The sequence below is a fragment of the Ailuropoda melanoleuca genome, chromosome 6 (assembly GCF_002007445.2).
Source record: "Ailuropoda melanoleuca isolate Jingjing chromosome 6, ASM200744v2, whole genome shotgun sequence".
Classification (NCBI taxonomy): domain Eukaryota; kingdom Metazoa; phylum Chordata; class Mammalia; order Carnivora; family Ursidae; genus Ailuropoda; species Ailuropoda melanoleuca.
In genome coordinates this window covers 72,690,211-72,715,762 of record NC_048223.1, presented here as the reverse complement: position 1 = coordinate 72,715,762, position 25,552 = coordinate 72,690,211, and the positions used below count along the sequence as shown (strand labels likewise).

At 36.3% G+C, this 25,552-nt stretch overlaps 1 protein-coding gene across 2 annotated transcripts in view; it reads left to right on the top strand.

Moving 5' to 3' along the window:
- SLC25A16 (solute carrier family 25 member 16) overlaps positions 1-25,212 on the top strand; it is a 36,864-nt gene extending 11,652 nt beyond the window's left edge. Inside the window, exons 3-9 of one of the 2 annotated variants that reach the window (XM_002913736.4) lie at positions 408-541; positions 1,459-1,522; positions 14,829-14,950; positions 15,298-15,364; positions 19,087-19,249; positions 22,505-22,573; positions 23,147-25,212. In XM_002913736.4, the coding sequence (XP_002913782.1) occupies positions 408-541; positions 1,459-1,522; positions 14,829-14,950; positions 15,298-15,364; positions 19,087-19,249; positions 22,505-22,573; positions 23,147-23,303 (776 nt within the window). In that variant the 3' untranslated portion in view covers positions 23,304-25,212. Of the gene's footprint in view, positions 1-407; positions 542-1,458; positions 1,523-14,828; positions 14,951-15,297; positions 15,365-19,086; positions 19,250-22,504; positions 22,574-23,118 lie in introns of both variants that reach the window. The other variant, XM_019807884.2, reaches the window with a different exon arrangement.
- The last annotated feature ends 340 nt before the right edge of the window (positions 25,213-25,552 follow it).

Here is a 25,552-nt window from a genome sequence, read left to right as displayed (position 1 = left end):
ATGTGGGGCTCGATCCCATAACGCCGGGATCACGCCCTGAGCCGAAGGCAGATGCTCAACCGCTGTGCCACCCAGGCGCCCCCCTTGAGTGTATTTCTGTTAACATTTTTTAGATTGCTGTAAGTTAATATAATTTGTGATAATTGTAAATAAAATTTACTAAAATGTATAGCTGGGTTTTTTTATGTTTTTGCTAAAATGTGTTTTATATTTTTACATGAGATATGTTTGTATAATTCGGACTTATGTATTTTAAGTAGTTTTAACTGCTAAACAAATTACTATTCATTTAATTGCTCAGGCAAAATTACATCATGAATGATTCTGTGATTGTGAAGAAAATTTGAATTTAGATAGTTTTCTCTGTTTTAATAGTATTTTTCTTCTAAACATTTTTCTAAAAATAGGAGTATTTTCTGCATTGCGTGCTGTTCCCCAAAAGGAGGGATACCTTGGATTATATAAAGGGAATGGTGCAATGATGATTCGAATCTTTCCCTATGGTGCAATCCAGTTTATGGCATTTGAGCATTATAAAACGGTACTTGAACTTCTATTTTCTTTTTGTGTCTTTGCATATCATACTTAGTTGAGAAGGCATTTGCTTTGGCCTTTAAAGTTACTTTGGATGAATGGATAAAGTAATGCCTTTTTGAAGGAAAAAGACTTGTGGTAGTTTAAATTTTTAAATATAACTTGTTTTTGTAGTTATCTATTCTAGAATTGTCATTTTTGAGCAAATTGTTTATGAACACACTTATGAAGAAGAGCCAGAATATACTTCAAGTAGATAATAATAAATCTATAAAATATTAATAGCTTTTTATTGTGCTTTTTGTTTCTTAGTTGTAGGAAAGGAACGTTGTGACTTTGGATTTTCTTACTGAATAAAATAGTGAGATCGTATGGTGAAAGTCTGTTTTTGAGTAATGCTATCAGTTAACAACTTTTCCCACCCTACTCATTGATTGACTTTCTCTTCTCTGTTGGACTGAAAGTTTATCCTCTCAAACATTTTAACACAGAAAACGGATGTTAAATTCCATAGGGTATCTTAAAAAGAAATGTAAGCAGTAGAATGGGAACAACATTCTAAGCTCATCAGTCAGAATCGATGCCATCAGTATATCAAGACTTCATTGTCTGTAGTAGCATTTTATTTGTACTCTTTAAGTATATGTGGTCGTCAATGTGCAACATAGTATATTTGATAATTCTAAGTTAAGATTATAAAAGTACAGAGCTAGAACAGAAGGTGACAGAGGAGATACCTGATTTGCTCACTCTGTGCTATAACGCTGCTCACTTTTATACAGTTGCACTTGTTTCATTTATGTTTAACATTAATTTTCTTCTCACTAGTCCTGTAGCTCTTTTTTTGAAGTGTCTTCAATATGAAACAGTGAAATGAGAAGTATTTAAAAATATTCCATTTAACTTGATGTTTTTGATTTCTAGTTGATTACTACAAAGCTGGGAGTTTCCGGTCATGTGCACAGATTAATGGCTGGATCCATGGCAGGTAAGAGGAGTGGATGTATTTTATTTATTTATTTTTTTAATATTTATTTATTTGAGAGAGAGTGCGAGAATGAGAGAGAGAGTGAGAGCGCACTCAAGCAGGGGGGAGGGGGAGAGGGAGAAGCAGAAGCAGACTTCTCGCTGAGCAGGAGCCCAGGTAGAACTCAATCCCAAGACCCTGGAAGCATGACCTGAGCCGAAGGCAGACACTTAAACAACTGAGCCACCCAGGCGCCTGGGTGTATTTTATTTCTGACAAATTAATTTTCTACTAAAATTCTTAATTTGGCTTAGGTAATATTTGTGACATTGATTAAGTAGCACACATTTATCATCTTCCTACACTCAATTATATAAGAAATCATTACTATCCCAACTCAAAAAAAAGTATTTTATAGTAAGAAAAGGTAAGGAATAGTCTAAATGTACAACTGTGTGAACACCGTACGTTCCCTTTGACAATTCTACTTCTGGAAACGTTTATTTATCGTAACATGTGATCTTCAGGCACTTAACATGTAGTCCACAGAAAAACACTATGTGGAAAATGCTGTGATTATCTTCATTTTATGGAAGAGAAATTTTAATAAGATTCTAAATTATAAAAATTTTTAAAAAGATTTGAGAGAGGGAGGGAGCACAAGCAGGAGGAGGGGCAAAGGGAGAGAGAGAAGCAGACCCCCTGCTGAACAAGAAGCCCAATGTGGGGCTCTATCCCAGGACCCTGGGATCATGACCCGAGCCGAAGGCAGAAGCTTAACCAACTGAGCCATCCAGGCGACCCCTAAATTATAAAATTTATGATTTTGTACATCACTTTTTAAATTTTCGGTCTTGTAAATTCAACTGATCAAAATTCTTTCTTTGAAGGTTGTAGGAAAGATTAAGTTGGATTGTGAATATGAGTTAAATCCTGAAGACTTTGTGTTATTTCCTTTTCTCGGCATTTGATTATTGAATAGCATTATTCATTCAAACAGTATTTCTAGTTTCATTTTTCTGAAATGAAAGACATGTTAACACCAAGTTTTCAGTATATATTAGAAAACAATAATAACCAAAAGGAACTTTAACTATAAATTTTAATTTTTAGAGAAAAAGTTTGTAATGACACATAAGACTAGTGCTTCCATTATTCAGTGATTCTATTTTTATTACCATGTTTAAGTAATTACAATTTACATTTTTCTATGATTGTAAATAGGTGAAATGAATGTTCTAGTTAATTTTATTTATATCAGGTATCTTTGCTCCTGTACCCTTGGTAGCCTTTGAGTGTAAGTTTGGAAATTTTTATATTTGCCAAGATAAAAAATGGTGTGTTATTCACAATCATTTCAACAGAGCTTATTTTAAAGCTTTTTTGAACTTCATCATTTTCCCTCATCCTACAACTACAATCTAGTACATGTGGAACCTCAGTCAACCAGAAAACGGAAAAACTAGGGACTGAGAATCAAGATTTGTATTTAAGAAAGGTCTTCTTTCCTTCTGTATGTTTCAATTGTTTAAAATCAGTCTTGCTCTGCCAGTTCTTATGGAACTAAGAGTGACCAGATAAGGGGCGCCTGGGTGAAGATGTCGCATTTGTCAAAAACCCCTTTTCATTAATCTCCTTGAAGATGAAACACATTTTCAAGAGCATCAGAACAGTAACTATAAATAACAAAAGACTAGGGGTGCCTGGGTGGCTCAGTTGGTTAAGGGTCTCCCTTCAGCTCAGGTCATGATTTTAGGGTCCTGGGATTGAACCCCACATCGGGCTCCCTGCTCAGCAGGGAGTCTGCTTCTCCCTCTCCCTCTGCCCCACCCCCTGCTTGTACTCTCTCTCTCTCTCTCTCAGATAAATAAATAAAATCTTAAAAAAAAATAACAAAAGACTAAAAGATGGACATGGTTAAAGACTGGATGATAGTTCATTATAGTGTAGTTGACAAGGAAATGCATTTATTTCTGTGGCACACAACATTTCAATAACTAGAATGTCAAGTGATGACCTTATACCAGTACATGTTAAAACTTTAGGGATTTCTTATGATTTCTAGAACAGTTACAGTATTTACTCAGACAATATAACCTAAGAAGGTTATCACCATTTGTTTGACAGTGCTTCCCATGTAACCTAACATGCTGAATAAACAAGCCTAATTAGTCAAAATGCTTTCATTTAGAATTTGAGTCTTTGGGAGTTGTTAAAAACCTCAGAGGGTTGTTTTTTTAAATATATTTACTTATTTTATTTTATTTTATTTTATTTTATTTTATTTTATTTTATTTTATTTTATTTTATTTTATTTTATTTTTTTAAAGATTTTATTTATTTATTCGACAGAGATAGAGACAGCCAGCGAGAGAGGGAACAGAAGCAGGGGGAGTGGGAGAGGAAGAAGCAGGCTCATAGCGGAGGACTGATGTGGGGCTCGATCCCATAACGCCGGGATCACACCCTGAGCCGAAGGCAGACGCCTAACTGCTGTGCCACCCAGGCGCCCCTAAAATATTTACTTATTTTAGAGAGAGAGCGCGCGCGTGCGCTTGAGTGTTACTTGAGTGGGAGGGGCAGAGAGAGTGGGAGAGAGAATCCCAAGCAGACTCTTTGCTGAGTACAAAACCTGACATGGGGCTCAGTCTCACCACCCTGAGATCATGACCTGAGCGAAAACCAAAAGTCGGACAGTTACTGACTATGCTACCCAGGCATCCTCCCCACCTCTTTTTTTTTTTTTTTTTTTTAAATTTAAGTAATCTTTACATTTAATGTGAGGCTTGAACTACCAACCCTGGGATCAAGAGTCACACAGTCCTCAGACTGAACCAGGCAGAGACCCCAAAAACCCCAGAAGGTTTTAAAGCAGTTGCCTTAACAAGATTACAAATTGTTACAAAACTAAATATTTAATTATCTGTTTTACCAAGGTGGCAATAAAAGATTCTATAGAAGGTTGTATAGTTATTAGCAAAACTTAGTTCCTTTAATATTGAGAAGTCTTAACTTTCTTAAGTAATTGAAGACTTGATAATGACAACATATAGAAACTGGTTTTTCTGGGCAGATAAAGAAAAAAATAACCTTTTTACAGTTTCTTATCAAGACCAAGACAACAATCCAAGAAAACTTTGTCTTTTTAACAGAGAGAAAAGCCAAATTTCAGTATTATACCAATGTACTTTTATTTTTTTTTTGAAGAGTATACTTTATTTTTATTTATTTATAGTAAGCTCTATTCCCAACATGGGGCTTGAACTCACAACCCTGAGATCAAGAGTCACATGCTTTACCGACTGAGCCAGCCAGGGGCCCCTAACCAATGTACTTTTAAAACTTATTCATTCCATGGGGTGCCTGGGTGGCTCAGTTGGTTAAGCTTCTGACTCTTGATTTCAGGTGATGATCTCAGGGTTGTGAATCTAGCCCTACATCCGGCTCTGTGTTGGACAAGGAGCTAGCTTGAGATTCTCTTTCTCCCTCTCCCCTTGCTTCTTCCCCACCCCACCTCCCCTCCCCCACCCCCTGCCAAAAAAACAAAGAAACTCATTCATTCCAGTCTTAGTCCTGAACATGCATAAAATTCTTTTCCAAAGATTCCCCTTCACAAACCTATAACTTTTTACATTCAGATTTAGCTGTAAGCTTTCTCTCTCTAAATAAGAGAAATCTATTAGTCTCTTCTAGGACAGTTTCATTGTAGGACAAAATTACGTTCTTTTCCCTCCACAAAGTGAATTCCTGTTCCTTGTACCATTTTATTTATTCAACCTACTTGCTCTTAATAATTACCCATGAAGGGGCGCCTGGGTGGCACAGCTGTTAAGCATCTGCCTTCGGCTCAGGGCGTGATCCCGGCGTTATGGGATCGAGCCCCACATCAGGCTTCTCTGCTATGAGCCTGCTTCTTCCTCTCCCACTCCCCCTGCTTGTGTTCCCTCTCTTGCTGGCTGTCTCTCTCTGTCGAGTAAATAAATAAAATCTTTACAAAAAAATAATTACCCATGAAAATTTTGAGACAAAATTGACCATCATTTTAAGTCATCTTTTTCCTGACAAATTGCAACAGAGATAACATGAATTTATTTGGCCTTTTAGTAAACCTTGGTGGAATAAAGGTTTATATTTAATGCTGGTAACTCTAAAGACATGTCTATTTTAATTAAACCAACTCTCTTGAGTTAGCTTTAATACTGAGTATGTTGCATATCCTCTAAAAAATCAATTAGTTTGTTCCCCACTGTCAATTTTACCTGGGACTCCTGTGGGCAAATCTGAAGTGGGTGGTTTAAGTCCAGGGGAACCTCTGGGCTCCTTCATGTTGATTTTGGAGGTGCTTCAGTTTGATCCTCATAAGGAGGTAGCCAAACAGCTTGGGATACCTTTTGCTCCTTGATAGCAGGGGTAGGAAGAGCAGGAGCCCATGGGTTGGAGGTACCGAGGATGGGACAGGAGCTGGCCGATGGTAGTGTGGGAGCTGAAGGAGAGAGAGGCAGAGACAGAGGTGCAGGGGAGCCACTGGCAAGGCCAGAGACAGATTAAAAGTTTGGACTAACATTCCTTTATCTCTGTCTCCTGTCTTGTCTTCTTGCAAACCAGGCTTTTTTCTCTGGTTGTTTTTCAACCCTCTGTACCATTTATTCAAAATATGTCCTGATGGACTTTCTTTGGGAACAGAAGGAGTATTCCCTATCTTCCTAGGTAAAAATTCAGAAAGAACACAGAGGAAACAAAATGATAACTAAATGAAACCAAGAGTACCTCTGTTAGTATTCATTCTTCCTCAAAAGTCAGGGGTTTCACTGACTGAAGCATATGGCTTCAGTTTTTGTTTCTCCCCAAAAGTCAGCACTTGACCAGCTGAACCAGATGGCTTCCTAGACAAGTTAAGATAGCCAAACCAAAACCCCCTATTTGGAGGCAACTGAATGAAAGGAAGGAATTCAAGAGAGCCATTCAGTGGCTATCTTTCCTCTGAGCTTAACATATACATAGCCCAGGTGGTATTACCATATCATTTTCTTCTCAGTCATAGGTTTATAACTAAAAGTAGACCAGTCAGCCAATATTCTCCCTAGGGGGCTTTGAAAGGGTATAGAAATAGTACTTCCCATCTTGTACATACACTCACATACATACAAATTCCAATAGGGATTCTGCCAGATGTGTACCCTAGCTTCCTGTTTACCTCTCATCATTCCTCTTTCCGTCAGTACCTTCACAAATTTCAGTGGCCCCTGCCACAATTCCAACCTATGCAAACCTGAACAAATAGTTTATGAAAACCTGATAAATCGTTCAAAAGAACCCAACAGCAGGGTTGGTAAAGACCCATCCCAAAAGCAGGTAGAGAAGTACAGGGTCCATATGCATTTATCAGGGAGAACTTACCAGGAGCCAATTTTCTAGGGCCTGCTACTTCTAATTTGTTTCTCTGTTTCACCAAATGTGGTTAAGGCAGCCAGTGCCAGTTCTGGGCAAGCGATAAAGAAAGTCTGTGAAATGAAGCAGGTGTCAGCAGCTCCCTGTCTGGAGTGGACTAGCCACAGGTAGCTGACTCTGGCCTATCACAGCCATTAGCTTGGGAAACAAACAGAGAGCCCTGGGGTACTCCCATGGCTAACTGCTCTATATTGAGGAATCCTGAGGGGGGTGCATAAATCACAAGGATAGCTTCTGACTGGCTCGTCAGAATTGTACCTGGGGGTCAGGGATGCAAGAGAGCCTGGCTTCGGGGTTCCCAAACAAACCAGGTTCGGCCACTTGCTGTGGATAAAATCCAAAGGTAGAGAGGGGGATGGTGGTAAAACAAGAAAGGAATTTATTTTCTGTGGGCCATTACCCGGAATACAGTGGCTAATGTCTCAAAGACTGTCTTGAAGGGCTGAAAATACTTCTAGGTTGATATAAGGAAAATGTGGGACAAAGGTTGGTGGTTATGTGCAGGTGGGCAGTAAAGGTCAGGTCGATGATTGTTGTGAGGTCAATCCCACAGGGTCTTGCTTGCTCAGGGCAGTTGTTATTGCTTGAGGGATGCTCACAGGATGCTTTGTGCTCTTGGTCTTTTTTTTTTTTTTTTTTTTTTTAACGTATGTGTCAGAGAGTGCAAGAGAGTACACAAGCAGGGGGAGAAAAGCAGCCTCCCCGCTGAGCAAGGAGCCCAATGCGGGACTCAATTCCAGGAATCATGACCTGAGCCTAAGGCAGACGCTTAACCACCTGAGCCACCCAGGCATCCCACCCACTTGGTCTTTTGCCTAAGTTAAGAGAAAAGCTGGAAAGAGGAACTTAAGCAATTAGAAAGTACAGACTGAGGTCAAAATGGAGGTGGTTGAAGTCCTTTTTTATCTTCCTCTACTGCTTCCGCCTTGCAGTGTTAGTTCCTTTGTTAAGAAGTTCTTTATGCTTCTTGCTGGAGCAGAATAAAAAATTCATATTTGCTGTATTTTCAGAATATGATCTCTTAAGTTTTAGTGACCAAAAATTATCTATCTTCGGTATTGTGGTTACAAATATAATTTGCAATCATAGGATTTTTTAAATTTTATACAGTAATTATGAGGTAATATTGAGTTCTTCGAAGCTTTGCAAATCAGCAAAATCTAATTGCTGATTAAAGTACGTTCTTAGGTTACCACAATTCCTGGATTCTATACTATGGAGACGATAAGAGGGTCAGAACTTAGGGGAAAAAAAACTGTCTCAGTCAGCTTGGATTCATCATTAAGTCCCTGGTTTCTTTTTTTTTTTAAAGATTTTATCCACTTATTCGACAGAGAGAGAGACAGCCAGCGAGAGAGGGAACACAAGCAGGGGGAGTGGGAGAGGAAGAAGCAGGCTCATAGCAGAAGAGCCTGATGTGGGGATCGATCCCACAACGCCGGGATCACGCCCTGAGCCGAAGGCAGACGCTTAACCGCTGTGCCACCCAGGCACCCCAAGTCCCTGGTTTCTTGACTAAGGGAGGAAAAGAGAAGTTTGCACATACACAAAAATTGCAGGCACATCTCAACTTGATTGAGTCTTGTTGCTTCCTGGTAGGTGTAGATACACTACTTTCTGTATCAGATTGTGATTGTAAAATGGGGGAAGAAGAAAACTATCACCACCACTATTTGAGGTAGGTAGTTTCTGATTTCCCTTAATTGCACTTGGAGGACTTTTTTGGCCTCTCTATAAAGCAGTGCTAATTAAAATAGTAAGGAAGATATGTGAGTATAGAAAAAAGGCCAGGGACACCTGGGTGGCTCAGTTGGTTAAGCGTCTGACTTCAGCTCAGGTCGTGATCCCAGAGTCATGGTATCAAGTCCCACATTGGGCTCCTTGCTCAGCAGGGAGCCTGCTTCTCCCTCTGCCTGCTGCTCCCCCTGGTTGTGCTCACTTTCTCTCTCTGACAAATAAACAAAATCTTTAAAAAAGAAGAAGAAGAAGAAAAGAAAAAAGGCCAAAATGGGAGACACTAGGTTTATGAATTGAAAAATTCTAGTCACCATATGGATGACTATTATATATGTCAGCCTGATTACTAGCAGTCAAGCTAAGTTCCCATTTGTTGCATATTCCTCTCCAATAATCCTTTGATTGTTTTTTTCTTTTTCTTTTTTTGATTTTTTTTTTCTTTTTATTTGAATTCTTGATGTGCCGGAAGAGATTCAGATTGGAAGAATTTGGGTAAAAAGAGGAGACAAATGATTTGGTTCACAAAAGAAAGGGTCAAAAAATGAATAGCTTGAAAAAGACTGGGAAAATAATAGCTAACATTTACATATAATATTTAGTATATGTTAGGAATTATTTTAAGCATTTATTTACATATATTAACTCACTTTAGCTTCATAAAACCCTAATTTGGGTAATGACTTATGGAGATATCCATTTTATAGATTCTGAAGCTGACACCCAGTTTAAATAACTTGCTCAAAGTCACACAGCTAGTTAGTGGTAGAGTCTAATTTGAACTCAGGCTCACTCTAGAGTCCATACTCTTAAGTTCTTTTGACCATTTGATCAGTTTTGATCGTAAGTCAGAAATAAATAGTTCAGCGGCGCCTGGGTGGCAAGCGTCTGCCTTCAGTTCAGGGCGTGATCCCGGTGTTATGGGATCGAGCCCCACATCAGGCTCCTCTGCTATGAGCCTGCTTCTTCCTCTCCCACTCCCCCTGCTTGTGTTCCCTCTCTTGCTGGCTGTCTTTATCTCTGTTAAATAAATTAATAAAATCTTTAAAAAAATAGTTCAAAAATAAAAAATAAATTAGCTGAAATTAGAAAAATTCAAACCAAGAAAATAATGCTAGTGCCGGATTACTTGGCAGGTAGACTACATCCATGCTTAAGCATTAATGTAGTCATTGTGAGGAAAATTAGAACTTAGTTGGATATCCTCAAACTTATTTTATGGTGTGATATTATTTTTAGTTTGAACGATGCAAGACATAATAATCTTTTTCTGTAGTTAGGGTTTGTAGAAGTCTACATCTAGCCTTGTAGAGGGCTTCATAGTTTTATACTTGGAGTGAAGGGTAAAAATATGATTATCAGAAGAATATTATTTACCTCCCCTTCATTCCAAAAAATAAATAAACATTTAAAGTCACTAATTAGTTTTTAAGGTTTCAGAGTGCAAAATTCTTAAGACTCTTCTGCTTATATTCCAAGGTTTAAAATTACATTGAAATCATTAAGTTGTTTTCAGGAGTATTGAAAAACAACAAAACTTGGTGATTTTTATATCCTTGTGTAACAAAATTCATTTTTTTTTAAGATTTTATTTTATTTATTTGACAGAGAGAGAGAAAAACAGCCAGCAAGAGAGGTAACACAAGCAGGGGGAGTGGGAGAGGAAGAAGCAGGCTCCCAGCAGAGCAGGGAGCCCGATGTGGGGCTCGATCCGAGAACCCTGGGATCATGTCCTGAGCCGAAGGCAGATGCTTAATGACTGAGCCACCCCAGCACCCCAAATTGGCTTTTTCAACAATTGATGCATTGGGCAGCATCCCATCTAGCAAGTAGAAAGGAGGTCTGGGGAACTGCACAAATAAATAAATAAAATCTTTTAGAAAAAATCTTAGGGGCACCTGGGTGGCTCAGTGATTAAGCATCTACCTTCAGCTCAGGTCATGATTCTGGGGTCCTGGGATTGGGTTCCACATTGGGCTCCCTGCTCAATGGGAAGCCTGATTCTCCCTCTCCTGCTCTCCCCACTTACGCTAGCGCACTCTCTCTGTCAAATAAATAAAATAAAAAAGATAAAAAAATTTTAAAATCTTAAAAAAAAAAAAAAAGCTTACATAGAAAAAGGAAGTCAGGATAATACCTTGCACTCTTCCTTTCCAACCTGGGCCCAGAATGGCTCTGCAGAGAAGGGTGGTGAAAGGCTGTTTTGCTGAACACGAGAGAGTGATCAGAAAACACAGGGGCGCCTGGGTAGCGCAGTCGTTAAGTGTCTGCCTTCGGTTCAGGGCATGATCCCGGCGTTCTGGGATCGAGCCCCACATCAGGCTCCTCTGCTGGGAGCCTGCTTCTTCCTCTCCTACTCCTCCTGCTTGTGTTCCCTCTCTCTCTGGTTGTCTCTCTGTCAAATAAATAAAATAAAATCTTTAAAAAAAAAAAAAGAAAAAAAAAAGGAAAACACACCCTTACCATTCACAAGTATATCTATGGAGTGGGCTTCAAGAAGCATGTGCCTCATATACTCAAAGAGATCCAGAAATTTGCCCCGAAGGAGATGGGAACTCCAGATGTGCACATTGACATTAGACTCAATAAAACTGTCTGGGCCAAAGGAATTAGGAATGTCCCTCATAACATATTGATGTGAGGTTGTTCAGAAAACATAATGAGGGTCACCTGGGTAGCTCAGTCAGTTAAGTGTCTGCCTTCAGCTTAGGTCATGATCCCAGGGTCCTGGGATCAACCCTACCTCGGGTTCCCTGCTCAGTAAGAAGCCTGCTTCTCCCTCTGCCTACTACTCCCCCTGCTTGTGTTCTCTCTCTCTCAAATAAATAAATTTTTAAAAAATCAAGAAGAAAAATGTAATGAGGATGAAGATTCATCAAAGAAGCTATATGTTTTGGTACAAAATAGGTAACCATTTTAAAAAATCTGGCACCACTTTCAAAAATCTATACAATCAATGTGGATGAGAACTGACAGCTGAGTGTCGAAGTTACAAAACCACAAAAAAAAAAGAAACAAACAAACAAGGGGGAAAAAATGTCATAAAAGAAACAAGCCAAAATAACAGAGAGGATGCTTTTTGTCCATTAAATGTTGGGAAAATTATCCAATAATTGAATATTCTAGTTGTCTAATAATTATCTAATACTTCTGAGAAGACAGGAAAATAGGATTTTTATTCTAATGGCTGACATTACAAATTGACACAGTCTTTCTGGAAGACAATTTCTATTAAAAGCCTTACTCTTTGACCTAATAATTCTATTTTAGGAACTTATCTATAATGGAAATGCACAAAAATATTTAGTTACAAGGTCATTGACCAAAGCATTTTTTGCTATTACAATATCATATAGCAAATAATGGAGCATATAGCAAATTAGGTTAGACAACCTAAATGTCTAAGAGTATTATTTTAATTAATTAAGGTACATCAGGGGTGCCTGAGTGGCTCAGTCAGTTAAGCACCTGCCTTTGGCTTAGGTCCTGATCCCAGGGTCTTGGGATCAAGCCCCACCTCAGGCTCCCTGCTCAGCGGGAAGCCTGCTTCTCCTTCTCCTTCTCCTCCTGCTTGTGTTCCTCTCTCGCTGTCTCTCTCTCTGTCAAATGGATAAACAAAACCTTTAAAAAAAAATAATAAATAGGGTGGATCGTCTGGGTGGCTTAGTCGGTAAAGCATCTGCCTTCGGCTTGGGTTGTGATCTCAGAGTCCCAGGATTGAGTCATGCATCAGGCTCCCTGCTTAGCAGGGAGTCTGCTTCTCCCTCTGCCTCTGCCTGCCACTCCCCTGCCTGTGCTATCTCTCTCTGTGTCAAATAAGTAAGTAGTATCTTTAAAATAATAATGATAATAATAAATAGGGGTGCCTGGGGGGCTCAGTCAGTTAAGTGTCTGACTTCAGCTCTGGTCATGATCTCAGAGTCCTGGAATCAAGCCCCTCATCAGGTTCCCCGGTCAGCAGAGAGTCTGCTTGTCCCTCTGCTCCTCCCCCTGGTTGTGCTCTCTCTCTCTCTCTCTCAAATTCATAAAATCTTTAAAAATAATAATAATACGACGCCTGGGTGGCTCAGTTGGTTAAGTGTCTTTCTTCAGCTCAGGTCATGATTCCGGAGTCCCGGGATCAAGTCCCACCTTGGGCTCCCTGCTTAGCAGGGAGTCTGCTTCTCCCTCTCTTCTTCACCCCACTCGTGCTGTCTCTTGCTCTCTCTCTTTCTAAAATAAATAAGATCTTCAAAAAAATTTTTAAATAAAAAAAATAATGAAAGCTCTGTATAGTAAGTATCAGTAAAACTGAAAGACAGCTTACTGAATGGGAGGAGATCTTTGCAAATGATATATCCAATAAAGGGTTAGTATCCAAAATATATAAAGAACTGATACAACCGAACACAAAAAACCCCAAATAATCCAATTAAAAAATGGACGGAAGACATGAACAGACATTTCTCCAAAGAAGACATACAGATGGTCAATGGACATATGAGAAGATGTTCAGCATCACTCATCATCAGGGAAATGAAAATCAAAAGCACAATAAAATAACTCAGGAAACAAGTATTGGCAAGGATGTGGAGATACAGGAACCCTTGTGTGCTGTTTGTGGGAATGTAAACTAGTGGCAGACAGTCACTGCAGAAGACAGTATGGACGTTCCTCAAAAAATTAAAAATAGAATTACCATATGATCCAGTAATTCCACTACTGTGTATTTACCCAAAGAATACGAAAACATTAATTCGAAAGGACGTACCCACCCCTGTGTATATTGTAGCATTATCCACGATAACCAAATTAAGGAAGCAGCCCAAGTGTCCATCAGTAGATGAATGGATAAAGAAGATGGGAGATACACACACACACACACACACACACACACACACACAGGAATATTATTCAGCTGTAAAAAATGAAATCTTGCCATTTGCAACAACATAGATGGAGCTAGAGAATCTAATGGTAAGCCAAATAAGTCAGAGAAAAATACCAAATGATTTCACTTATATGTGGAATTTATGTGGAATTTAAGAAACAAAGGAACAAAGTGGGGGAAGACCCCCCCCCAAAAAAAACCCCCAGCAAGTCCAAAACAAAAACCAGAGTCAACAATAGGGAACAAACAGATGGTTTCCAGAGTGGAGATGGATGGGGGATGGGTGAAATAGGTAAAGGGGATTAGGAGTACACTTAACTTGATGAGCACTGAGTAATGTATACAATTGTTGAATCACTTTATTGTACACCCGAAAGTAACACTGTATGTTAACTATACTGGAATTAAAATAAAATTAAGAGTAGGTAAAACTTAAAAATAGATGATTTAATTAAAAAATAGCTCAGCTGGATAATTTATGAAATTTGAAAATTATATATTGATGAAAATCTAGGACTTAATACTAAATTTGCTTATCAGATTTTTATTCCTAAAACAAAATGTTTTTATGACTATGAGCATTTATATTTTTATTATGTTTCATCAACAACAAAAGAAAATAACGATCATGATTTGAAGTTTAAAAAAATGCCTTTATTTTATTTTTATAAGAATTCCAAGAGGCACCTGGGTGGCTTAGTTGGTTAAGTGTCTGCCTTCGGCTCAGGTCATGATCTCAGGATCCTGGGATCGAGCCCTGCCTTGGGCTTCCTGCTCAACGAGGAGTCTGCTTCTTCCTCTCCCTTTCCCCCTGCTTGTGTGCTTTCTCTCTCTCTCTCTCTCTCAAATAAATAAAATCTTAAAAAAATAAAAAGAATTCCTTTGGTAAGTAAAGCATCTCTTCATTTTAGGATCAGAGAGTAAATAAAAAGTCAAATATCTTGCCTAGTGCTAGGAGATAGTTTTTTCCTTCTGGTATCTTACATGGGAATAGACAAGAGATAGAGTTCAAAAAAATCCTCATGATTCATCTATACTGTACTATTTCCGTGTTAATAATATAACTTCACAGTGGGAAGAATTTGAAAAGATTTTACAAACTCACCCTTTGCTTACAAGGTTGTTTTTCAGCTGATGATATTATGATATAATTGTCAGTAATATTTTCTATCGCATTGGGTTTTCATCATTGCTACAATTTGAGAGCACTACTAATGATAGGAAAGATTACATATATATATCTGCTTTTACATTTCAGTGTCTACTTTTTTTCAGGTATGACCGCAGTTATCTGTACTTACCCTCTTGACATGGTGAGAGTACGTCTAGCATTCCAGGTGAAAGGGGAACACACTTATACAGGAATTATTCATGCATTCAAAACAATTTATGCAAAGGTATTTCACATTTACTTTTCTCACTTATATTGTGCCCCCCCTTTTTTAATGTAAGCTCTATGCTCAACATGGGGCTTGAATTTTGGCCCCAAGATCAAAAAGTCACAAACTCTACTGACTGAGCCAGTGAGGTGCCCCTATAATGTGTCCTTTTATATTTAGAAAAATATTTTGAGTGTTATTTAAACTCTTATTTATGGTTATCGATATTAATAAAGATTATGACACATCAGTGTTTCAGGGTGGGTTCGAGAATAATTTTTTCAGTGTAATATATGCTTTTGTTTTTTGATATTTTCATAATAAGCACAATGTAACCTCACTTCTAATTTTTCTTCATTCAAAAGGAAGGCGGTTTCCTTGGATTTTACAGAGGCCTGATGCCCACTATATTAGGAATGGCTCCATATGCAGGTATTTCCAAATTTGGCAGAATCTTGATCTTTTATTCTTGTCTAAGAATGATTTTTAAATTTTAGCATTTTGTATTCAAGCCCCTATTCCATCTGGATTTATTTTTTTCTTCCTTAAGGATAACCATTTGACCCAGGACCATTTATTAAATAGCCCCTCCTCTCCCCAGTGATCTGTAGTGGTACTTCTAAAAATAATAATAAAAATAATAATAGAGTACAGTTTTATGAATCTTTATATTTGGTAGGACAAGTCCCTTTACCTTATACTTTTTTTTTAAAGGAATGTAAGAACTATAGATATTCTATTCCATGGACATTTTAGAATCAGTTTTTGATATTGCACAAAAACCCTTGTTGGGATTTTGAATGAAATTTTATACAGTTCTTAGACATTTTTGTTAGATGTATTTATAGATACCATATAAGCTGTGTCATGTCTTTTAGAAAATTACATTTCAGTTTATTGTTTGATATAATTTTATATAATCTGATAGCTAGCCGTTATCCTACTTGTTGATATTATAGCCAGATATTACTTACAGATGCTTTGGGGTTTCTGTGTGGGAAATTCATATCCTGTACAAATAATATTTTTCTTATTTCCATTCTAATCCTTATTTCCTTATTTATTTATGTTTACCTTAGCTTACTGTAATAGCTAAGGACCTACAGGGCAGCAGTGAATAGAAGTGATGATACTGGGCATTTTGGCTCCTTAATGATTTTAAAGGGACTGTTTGTAATACTTCTTCACTTAGCATAATATTCATGTATGGCGTTAAGGAAGTTTTGGTAAGAATTTTTATGTGAATTGACGTTGAACTTTATCAGACACCCTTTCCTGCATTTACGGAGGTGATCATATAGTTTTCTCCTTTAAGCTATTATTATGATGAATGACATTAATAGATGTTCTAAGATCAACCCAAATTGGTTATGACATAATGACCTTTTTATATCCTGTTGAATTAAGTTTGCTAATTGTTTTTAGAAGTTTTACATCTATATTCCTAAATGAGATTAGCTTATAATTTTCTTTTGTAATATCCTTGTGGTTTGGGTATCAAGGTTATATAGGTCTCATAAATGAGTTGAAGAGAATTTCCTCATTTTCCATCTTCAGGAATAATCTCTATAAGATGACTAGAATTTCTTGAAAGTTTCTTGAAAGTTTTCATTGTGGATGATTTTTAAATACTGGTTTAATTTCTTAAATGGTTGTAGGTTTTCTATCTTTTGTGAACCATTTTTGGTAATTCATACCTTTTTTTTTTTTTTACCATTTTGAACTTGACCCTTTAGTATTAGTTTTCATGGCAAAAGATTTCCCTTATTTCTTTTTATTTTTTTACATCTGTTCTATTGTCATGCCTCTTTTTTCATTTTTATTTGTTTTATCAGTTATTAGATTTTGCAAAAAATCATTTTTGGCTTTTGTTTTCTTCTCTAGTCTACTTTTATTTTCCATTTCATTGATTCTTGTTCATTTCCTAAGTATCTCTTTCTTCAGGTTTATTCTTCAGTTGGATGCTTACCTCATTCATTTTTCAACCTTTGGGGTTTTTTCTCTAATGTAGGCTTTTTACCCCTAAATCCTGCTTCAGCTGTATCCCATGAGTTTATTATTTTATTGTTTTTACTTAAAATGTGGAAATTTTCAAACATACTCAAAAGTAGACAATAGTATAATAAGCCATAATGCACCCCTACCTTCAACAATGATCAACTCACCACCAGTCTTGTTTCATCTGTGCCCCTAAATACTTCGTCCGCTCTCATCCCAAATTGTTTTAAAGCAAATCCATTTTATTTCATCTACAGTATTTCAGTATTCAGCTCCTCTCTATACTTTTTTAAAGCATAACCATATACCATTATGAACTTAAAAAAATTCTTAATATCATCTAGTATATTATCATTGTTCAAATGCCCGCCCCCTCCCCTTAACTCATAATTAGTTTTTGGACAGATCTAAGTTAATATTTACCATATCTTTTTTCATCTTTTTATTTTCTACTTTTTCATGTCTTTATGTTTTAGGTATTTCTTTTGTAATCATTGTGTAACTGGATATTTTTGAAAATCTGATCTGTAAAATCCTTAATTGCCAATTAGCCCACCTAATAGTTGTGATTATTGATACATTTGTACTTGTTTCTATACCTTGGTATTTGATTTCTGCCTATGGGTTTTCTTTTTATGTTTTTAAAAATTTCTATCTTTTTCGCTTATTTTTCTGAACACTTACCCACTGTTTTGTAAGTGTATAAATTTATTTGCCCCCTTCTATAGTTGGTGGTCTTTAATTATGAGCCCATTACTTGATCTTAATCTCCAAGTTTTAGACCCAGTGATTCCATCTTCTGCAAACCCAGTTGCAAGATCCATCTCAATAAGCTTTCTGCTGTTGGCTTCATTATATAGTGTCACTTCATGTCTCTCATGGGCCCACAACTCCCAAGTGGGCTCCAGCTTGTATTTTTGGAAGGCTGTGGTGCTGGGGTTCTTGGAGACCTTTTTATCCTTCTTGCAAGTCCGACAGCAATGACAATGTCATTCAGTATACCTAGATTGCTGTTATGTTGGAAGTAGAACTCCATAATTTTTTGCTCTATTTTCTTCTCTAAGTTTTTTGTTTTTAAAATGTATTTTAACCTAATTATAGTATATATATAATTTTGTTTCTTCATTTTTCCCCATTTCCCAAACATTTTTCATATGTTTAAATACTCTCCACAAATGTCATTTTTATTAGTTGTATCATATTTCACTGAATACTATTCCACATCATTTAGGTATTTCTAATTTTTTCAGCTTACATTTAATTTGCTATGAATTTCCTCATTGTGATCTTTTTCAGATTTTAGATTAAGCCTTTAAAATAGATTTCTCAAATATAAAGTATATGAATATTCTAAAATTGTATACCATCAATTCAAAATACTATAATAAGAATTTTGTGTAAAGAATAAATGCATATATTGAGGTATTCTCCTACACTGAATTTTTCTTAGTGCTTATTTCTTGTTAAGCATGAAGTATATTTTAAATATCTTTTAAAATTTAGTAGATATCAAGTTATCTTGAGTAATATTCAGTTGATAGGATTGCTTGAATTCTATTCTTGATTTTGTTAATGGGTCTGTTATAAAATCATATAAATGTTCAGTAAGCACCAACTGCATGTTATTGATAATTTAATATTTATTAGATTTCACATGTCTTGTGATCCAATATGACCATTTCTCTCATGGTCACAACTCTTCCTTGAAGACAAAATTAGACACTGAGTTAAAATAACAATTCTTTGTCACTTCTGAAATTTTAGTCTTTATCTTATTACTGTCATTGTTTTTGTGACTCTAAGTTGTCATAGTTACTTGTAATTATTAATCATGAATTTAACTTTTACTCATGTGAAACCTTGGAAAACTACTTAATTCTATTAATATGTAAGGTGGCATTTATGCCCAACTACTGCACTGAAATATATATTAGTGTATGAAAACCACAGCTATAATTTTTATAGGTGGCTATTTTGTCATCTTTAGGTTATTTATAAATATTAATTAAACCTTTTTCTTAGAGAATAAGCCAAACATCAGAAATCAGGGAATGTATAGTTTATTCCTTGAGTTAATTGTTTATTATGAAGAATGGTGTCTTTTCATGGCTCATGTAATGTTAAGCATTGTGGTGAATCTATATTTTGTTTTTCAGGTGTTTCATTTTTTACTTTTGGTACCTTAAAGAGTGTTGGGCTTTCCCATGCTCCCACCCTTCTTGGCAGACCTTCATCAGACAATCCTAATGTCTTAGTTTTGAAAACCCACATAAACTTACTTTGTGGTGGTGTTGCTGGAGCAATAGCACAGACAATATCGTAAGTTTCTTCATCAACTTGATTCAATCAAATTGCAGTTTCTTGATCTTGATTTTCAGTGTTAGTTAATCATTTTAGTTTTTCTACTAGATTATTAAAACACAGAATCCCTTGCAAAATATAAGCAGTAATCTAATAACGTTTTTCCAGATGTAGCACTTTAAGCATATTATAAATAATCAGGTGCCAAATTGACCAAATTAGCTTGAACCCATCCAAATTCCTGTGGATTCATTAAAAAGAAAGAAAGAGGGGCGCCTGGTAAGCCCCACATTGGGTGTAGAGATCGCTTAAAAATAATATCTTTAAAAAAATTTTTTTTAAATGAAAGAAAAAAAGAAAGCAAGCTGAGAAGAATTACTAAGTATGGTCTTCATTCATATTTTCTCATGAATTTGCCTTTATGAGTTTCTGAAATTTGAGCCTGTGTGTGTGTGTGTGTGTGTGTGTGTGTGTGTAAGGAGGCACTTCTCTTGCACTAAATCTTGAAGGCCTCCTTTGTGCCAGGCAGTGCACTAGGCTTTGGGACATTTGCTGAAGGAAAAACAAAGTTATTGCCTCAGAAAGCATATATTCTTTTTTTTTTTTAAAGATTTTATTTATTTATTCGACAGAGGCAGAGACAGCCAGCGAGAGAGGGAACACAAGCAGGGGGAGTGGGAGAGGAAGAAGCAGGCTCATTGCAGAGGAGCCTGATGTGGGGCTCGATCCCACAGCGCTGGGATCATGCCCTGAGCCGAAGGCAGATGCTTAACCGCTGTGCCACCCAGGTGCCCCAGAAGGCATATATCCTTATTAAGACAGTGGCGATACAATGGAATTATGTATTAATAGAAGTTGTAGTGGGAATGTAGATAAAGGTATTAACTATATCATAATTGGACAGGCGACTTCCTAAAATTTCCCAGCCCAAGAGAGATTGAGTAAGATGAGATCAAAAGAGGCTGGAGCACTAAGATGCAGGAACTTTTCAGGAACAAGACGAAAAGCTTTCTGTGACTGAGGAGTATCCTGAAAAACAGGAAGTAGTAGTGTCACAAAGACTAAAAGAGTATCCAATGGAAAAGAAAAGTCAAAGTAAGATAAGTACTGAAATGTAAGGTGTTCACCGGATTTTACAATTAAGGATCACCTTTGCAAAAGCAGATTCAGTGTACTTGTGTGTGGAAGTAGATCATACAAGGTTGAAGGTAAAGAAGAGAAGTTGTGTGATTTACTTTTGGAAACCGGGCTGTGGAATCTTGCTCATTTGCAAAAACACGATCACCCTCTAACTACCTGATTCTATTCTCTATTCTTGCTTTTACTGCTTTTTTTCTTTACTACTCACTTCCAGTTTAGATCCTTAAAATCTGTCTTTTCTTTCCCACTTCTTTTCTTAAACTGTATTCTACACCTGTTGACTCTTACCAAATCCAAAGGCTCCATCTCAAGTTCTTTTGCTTTCTTCTAATTGTTCTAGTTCTGGATTTTTTTAACAGTGCCCTCTCTTGGCAATCAACCTTTCCAGCCTTTCCTTTTCAGGTATCTTGCTGATTCATATCCTCCTCTTCCTACCTATTCATGCTGATTTGTTAAGGCCCAGCCTGACTTTAGTCCTCTGCTCTTTCCATAAATATCTAGAATAGCTCATCTATCTTTATGGATTCAAAGGTCACTTCTGTACAGATAACATATTCTATTTAAATCTTCATTACTGACTCTCCATTACTTTTCTAAGCAAGCTCTTGGATGTTTCTACTTGGACTTCTGCCATCAGTGCAAACTCCATAGTTCAGATATTACTTTCTTGTCCTCCTCTGGGTGACAATCCTCAGCTCCTAGCTTTCCTATTTGTTACTGATAGCCATTAATCTTCTAGCCCTGGTAATACCTTGAAATCAATTTTCACATTATACATTTCCAATTTTCACTCTGTCTTATCATTTTTTATTGTAGAATGGTAAAAAATGTACTGCCTACTGTGCTTTTTCTTTCTTTCCATTATTTCCCTTGTTCTACTCCTTGTACCTGGTCTTCTTACATTCTCTTCTTTCTACTAACCAATTCCTTGTACTCACATACATCTTTTCCTACTTGGAAACCGAATCCTTCAGGTTGAGGTTTTTGTCCCTTAATTCTCATAGTTTCTTCTTACCACCGTCCTTAAAAAATAATTCCTAAAGATGCTATTGAAATGCATACAGAGCTTCAGTGATTGGTAATATTATTTCTTAAGCTGTTTGGTCAAAAAAATTGTTTCTTTTCAATTATAACATTTCATTGTAAATATAAATGTATATAAAAGTATATCATTATTTTTGTCATATATCACTTAGGTGTATATTACGTACCATGGAGATCTTTGGATAGGAAAGTAGAAAGCAGCTTTGTCACACTGGAGAATGTCTCTGAGATTCAGTTTATTAATGTTGGCATAGTAGTACCTATTTCATGCAGTTGTGAAGATGAAATGAGATAACTTACATAAATTGTTTAGCACAGGACCTAACACAACTAGTCAATATTAGCAAAATAAAAGTAATTTTAAAAAATCACCTGGGGTCCCACTCCTAAAAGAGATTACTTTTGTTTATTTTATTTCAGGTAATTTTTTTATATAGAATTTTCTCTGTCTTCTAAATTCAATATGTGTATTGTTGGTTTTTGCCCTTAAGGAAAAATTTCTGTTGGTCTACTGTGTACAGGGGGACTTGCTGAATACTCTTAGAGTAGTAGTTCTCAACTGGGGGTGATTTGCCTCCAGTGGAAATTTATTAATGACTGGAGACAATTTTGGTTGTCACCGCTGTGGGTATGCTACTGGCATGTAGTGAGTGGAGGCCAGGGATGCACTTAAACGTCCTGTAGTGCACAGGATAGACCCCCGCAGCCAAGAATTACTCAACCTAAAGTGTCAATAGTGCCCAAGTTGACAAACCCTGTCCTAGGTTCCAACAATGAAAAATACCCAGTTTGAATCTTCAGAAAGTGGCACTTAATTTGACCTTGAGGAATGAATAAAACTCTATATTGTAATGATGAGAGAGAAGAATCATCTAACCCAATGGAACCAAATAAGCAAAAGCAAGACCTCTGTATTGCTATATGATTTATTCATGAGCTTATATACTGACTCCCAGATTAGACAAAACAATAAAGTCATAGGAACACATTCTTTCCTAAGGAAATAATATATAAGGCTTTGTATTTGATAATTGTTGAGTAGAACACTAAAAATCATTTTTAAGTCCTTCTGCCATTTTCTTCTTTTAGCTACCCATTTGATGTAACTCGTCGGCGAATGCAATTAGGAACTGTTCTTCCAGAATCTGAAAAGTGCCTGTAAGTTCTCTATTTGTCATTGTTCATTTTCTTTAGGTAATGTAATGTTTAAAGTAAGTAGGGAGATAGGACTGTGGTCTTACCATTAGTCCAGATATTATTATGAGAAAGTGTTGCCAGTAAATGTTACAGACATAGTCCAAACAAAATAGGTTGTGCTAATGAACCCAGCAATTCTGTGCATGATGCTTGTACTTGTTTGGAATGAATTGCTGCTTTATTGTGAATTTTCAGGTTGTTTTTACACTTGCCTTCCAAAAACTATTCAAGATGGCATTTTGGCTTCTTTTAAAAATGCTATTATGGGGGCGCCTGGGTGGCTCAGTGGGTTAAGCATCTGACTTCACTCAGGTTATGATCTCAGGGTCCTGGGATTGAGCCCTGTGTCCATGTGGGCACTGCGCTCAGCGGGGAGCCTGTTTGTCCCTCTGGCCCTACCCCCACTCATGCTATGTCTCTCTCTCTCAAATAAATAAATAAATAAAATCTTTTTAAAAAATGCTATTATGGATCCTGAAATTGTCTCTTCACGAGTGGGTATAAAGGTGTCATCACTTAACCATTGTCTTTCAGTACCATGTGGGAGACTATGAAGTATGTCTATGGACACCATGGAATTCGAAGAGGATTATATCGTGGTTTATCTCTTAATTACATTCGCTGTGTTCCCTCTCAAGCAGTGGCTTTTACAACATATGAACTTATGAAGCAGTTTTTTCACCTCAACTAAAGAAAATCATGATTTCTTTTCCTTAATAAAATCTCAGAGGGAGAAATAAAATGTTACTTTAATTTTGGGAGGAACATTACTTGAAGGGGGATATTTGCCTTGTCACAGGAACCACTGGTTTTTTAGTACTTGATTTTTGTATGCATCACAAGTCAAAAGTGCTTGCTGTGCTTTTTGATGCCAAAAGTTATACCTTAGACCATTGAAAAAAATTCCTAAGCTGATGCTGGCTAATCAGTTCGGTTATTTGAAACTGTTTTAAAGTGTTATTTGGAAGTAGAACTAACTTAAAATGGGATTAAATGGCCATTAGTTTTATCATGCTTTAATTCCAAGCTTTAATTATAATCATGATTTTCAAAGACTCTAACATTGGTTATATTATCATAATAAATAGGCTTGGTTATATTGCAGTAGAATGATGGAAACTGAATTTTTAAGTTATATAAAACATACCTTGGGGGGGTGCCTGGCTGGCCCACCCAGAAGAGCATGTGACTGTTAATCTTGGGGTCATAAGTTCGAGCCCCACTTGGATGTAGAGATTACTAAAAAAAATTTTTTTGAAAACTTTAAAAAACACGTAGCTTAGATGCCAGCATTGAAGATTATTCTTATTATATCTCTCCTCATAATTCTGCTCCACTGCATAAAAGAACTGACACTTTTTCTCTTTGTTTTTAAATAAAATAAATGTATTTAAAAATTAGCCTTGTAGAAACTCAACAATAAATGAAGAATTTTCAGGTATTGCTCAAATGTTACTAGGTACTAGGTACTATGACTGACTTAAATTTGTTTTTAAAAGTCAATGTATTTCCCAAAGGCAGTAATAATAAATACTGAATATCTTTGCTCTCAAAACAGATTAGCATTATAGATTTGTTTTTGTTAGGTGATTTGGTATACACTAGAAAATTTATTTAAGTGGACTGTGAAATATCCATTAATATAGATGTGAATGTCAAAGAATATTTCTAAGGTATTTTGTCTTGATACATCAACTAGTTCTTCCATGTAAAATAATTTTAGTGCAATATAAACTTAAGTAGAAATGTAAGACATGATTTAATTGCAATTCTTTATATTAAAATGGTTTAAAATATAAGAATTCCATTTATTGTGTTTAGAATACTTTTTATCTTTTATTGTAAGCATGACAGAAATGGGAAGGGAACAATTATAGTTCTGTCCTTAGAAATAATGATTTGTAGGGGTGCCTGGGTGGCGCAGTCGTTAAGCGTCTGCCTAGGATCGAGCCCCACGTTGGGCTCCTCTGCTGGGAGCCTGCTTCTTTCTCTCCCACTCCCCTGCTTGTGTTCCCTTTCTCACTGGCTGTCTCTCTCTGTCAAATAAATAAATAAAATATTAAAAAAAAAAAAAGAAATAGTGATTTGTAGAATTGATGTGATTCTTTTTGATCAATGCAAACTATTTTAATTGTTCCAACTTTATAATTTTTTTATTGAGGTAAAATTGACATATAACAATATATTAGTTTCAGGTGCACAATGTAATGATTCAATATTTGTATTTACTGCAAAATAATCACCACAATAAGTCTAGTTGCCATCTAATTGATGTATTAGAAAACTAAGTTGAAAGTGTTATTTCTGCTTTAATTTTAATTTTGTTTGCATAAAAGATTTTTTTGTCATACCTTGGTAAAAATTAGATGAACTGGTTTCATTTTCAGAGTCTTTATTTTAAAATAAGTATCTTTGTATGATTTGTAAGTGTACCACAGGTAGAAATATATGTGTTCTTAAGACTATTTTGTATATTTTCATTTCTGGGCTACATTGTAGCTAAGTATTGTTATCAAATCTCAAGATAACTTAAATGTATGTAATAAGTATCTGTTATGTTATCAATAAAAGAGGACTGCGAATATTTTTTTAAATAAAAATTTGCATTCTATGTTACAGAATACATAGGATATTAAAAATAAATTTTATTCATATTTTGGCCATTGTTTCTCTTTTTTAACTCTTCACATTATTAAACTATTCACATTATTGAAGCACAAATGCTAAACATAAGTAGTCAGAATGGAAGAATACTTAAAATAATATATCTGATTTATTTCAGATTGATGACCCAAAATGTTTCTTGCCAGGTTATCTTCCATTGAAGATTGACTATTTCTGTTTTGATTTCCACTGTTACTCTTCCTGCCTTTTGTGGGAATAGGCCTTCGAGCTATAGAGTGGGACAGTGGTCTGGTCTAGGGACTGATAAGTGAGGTA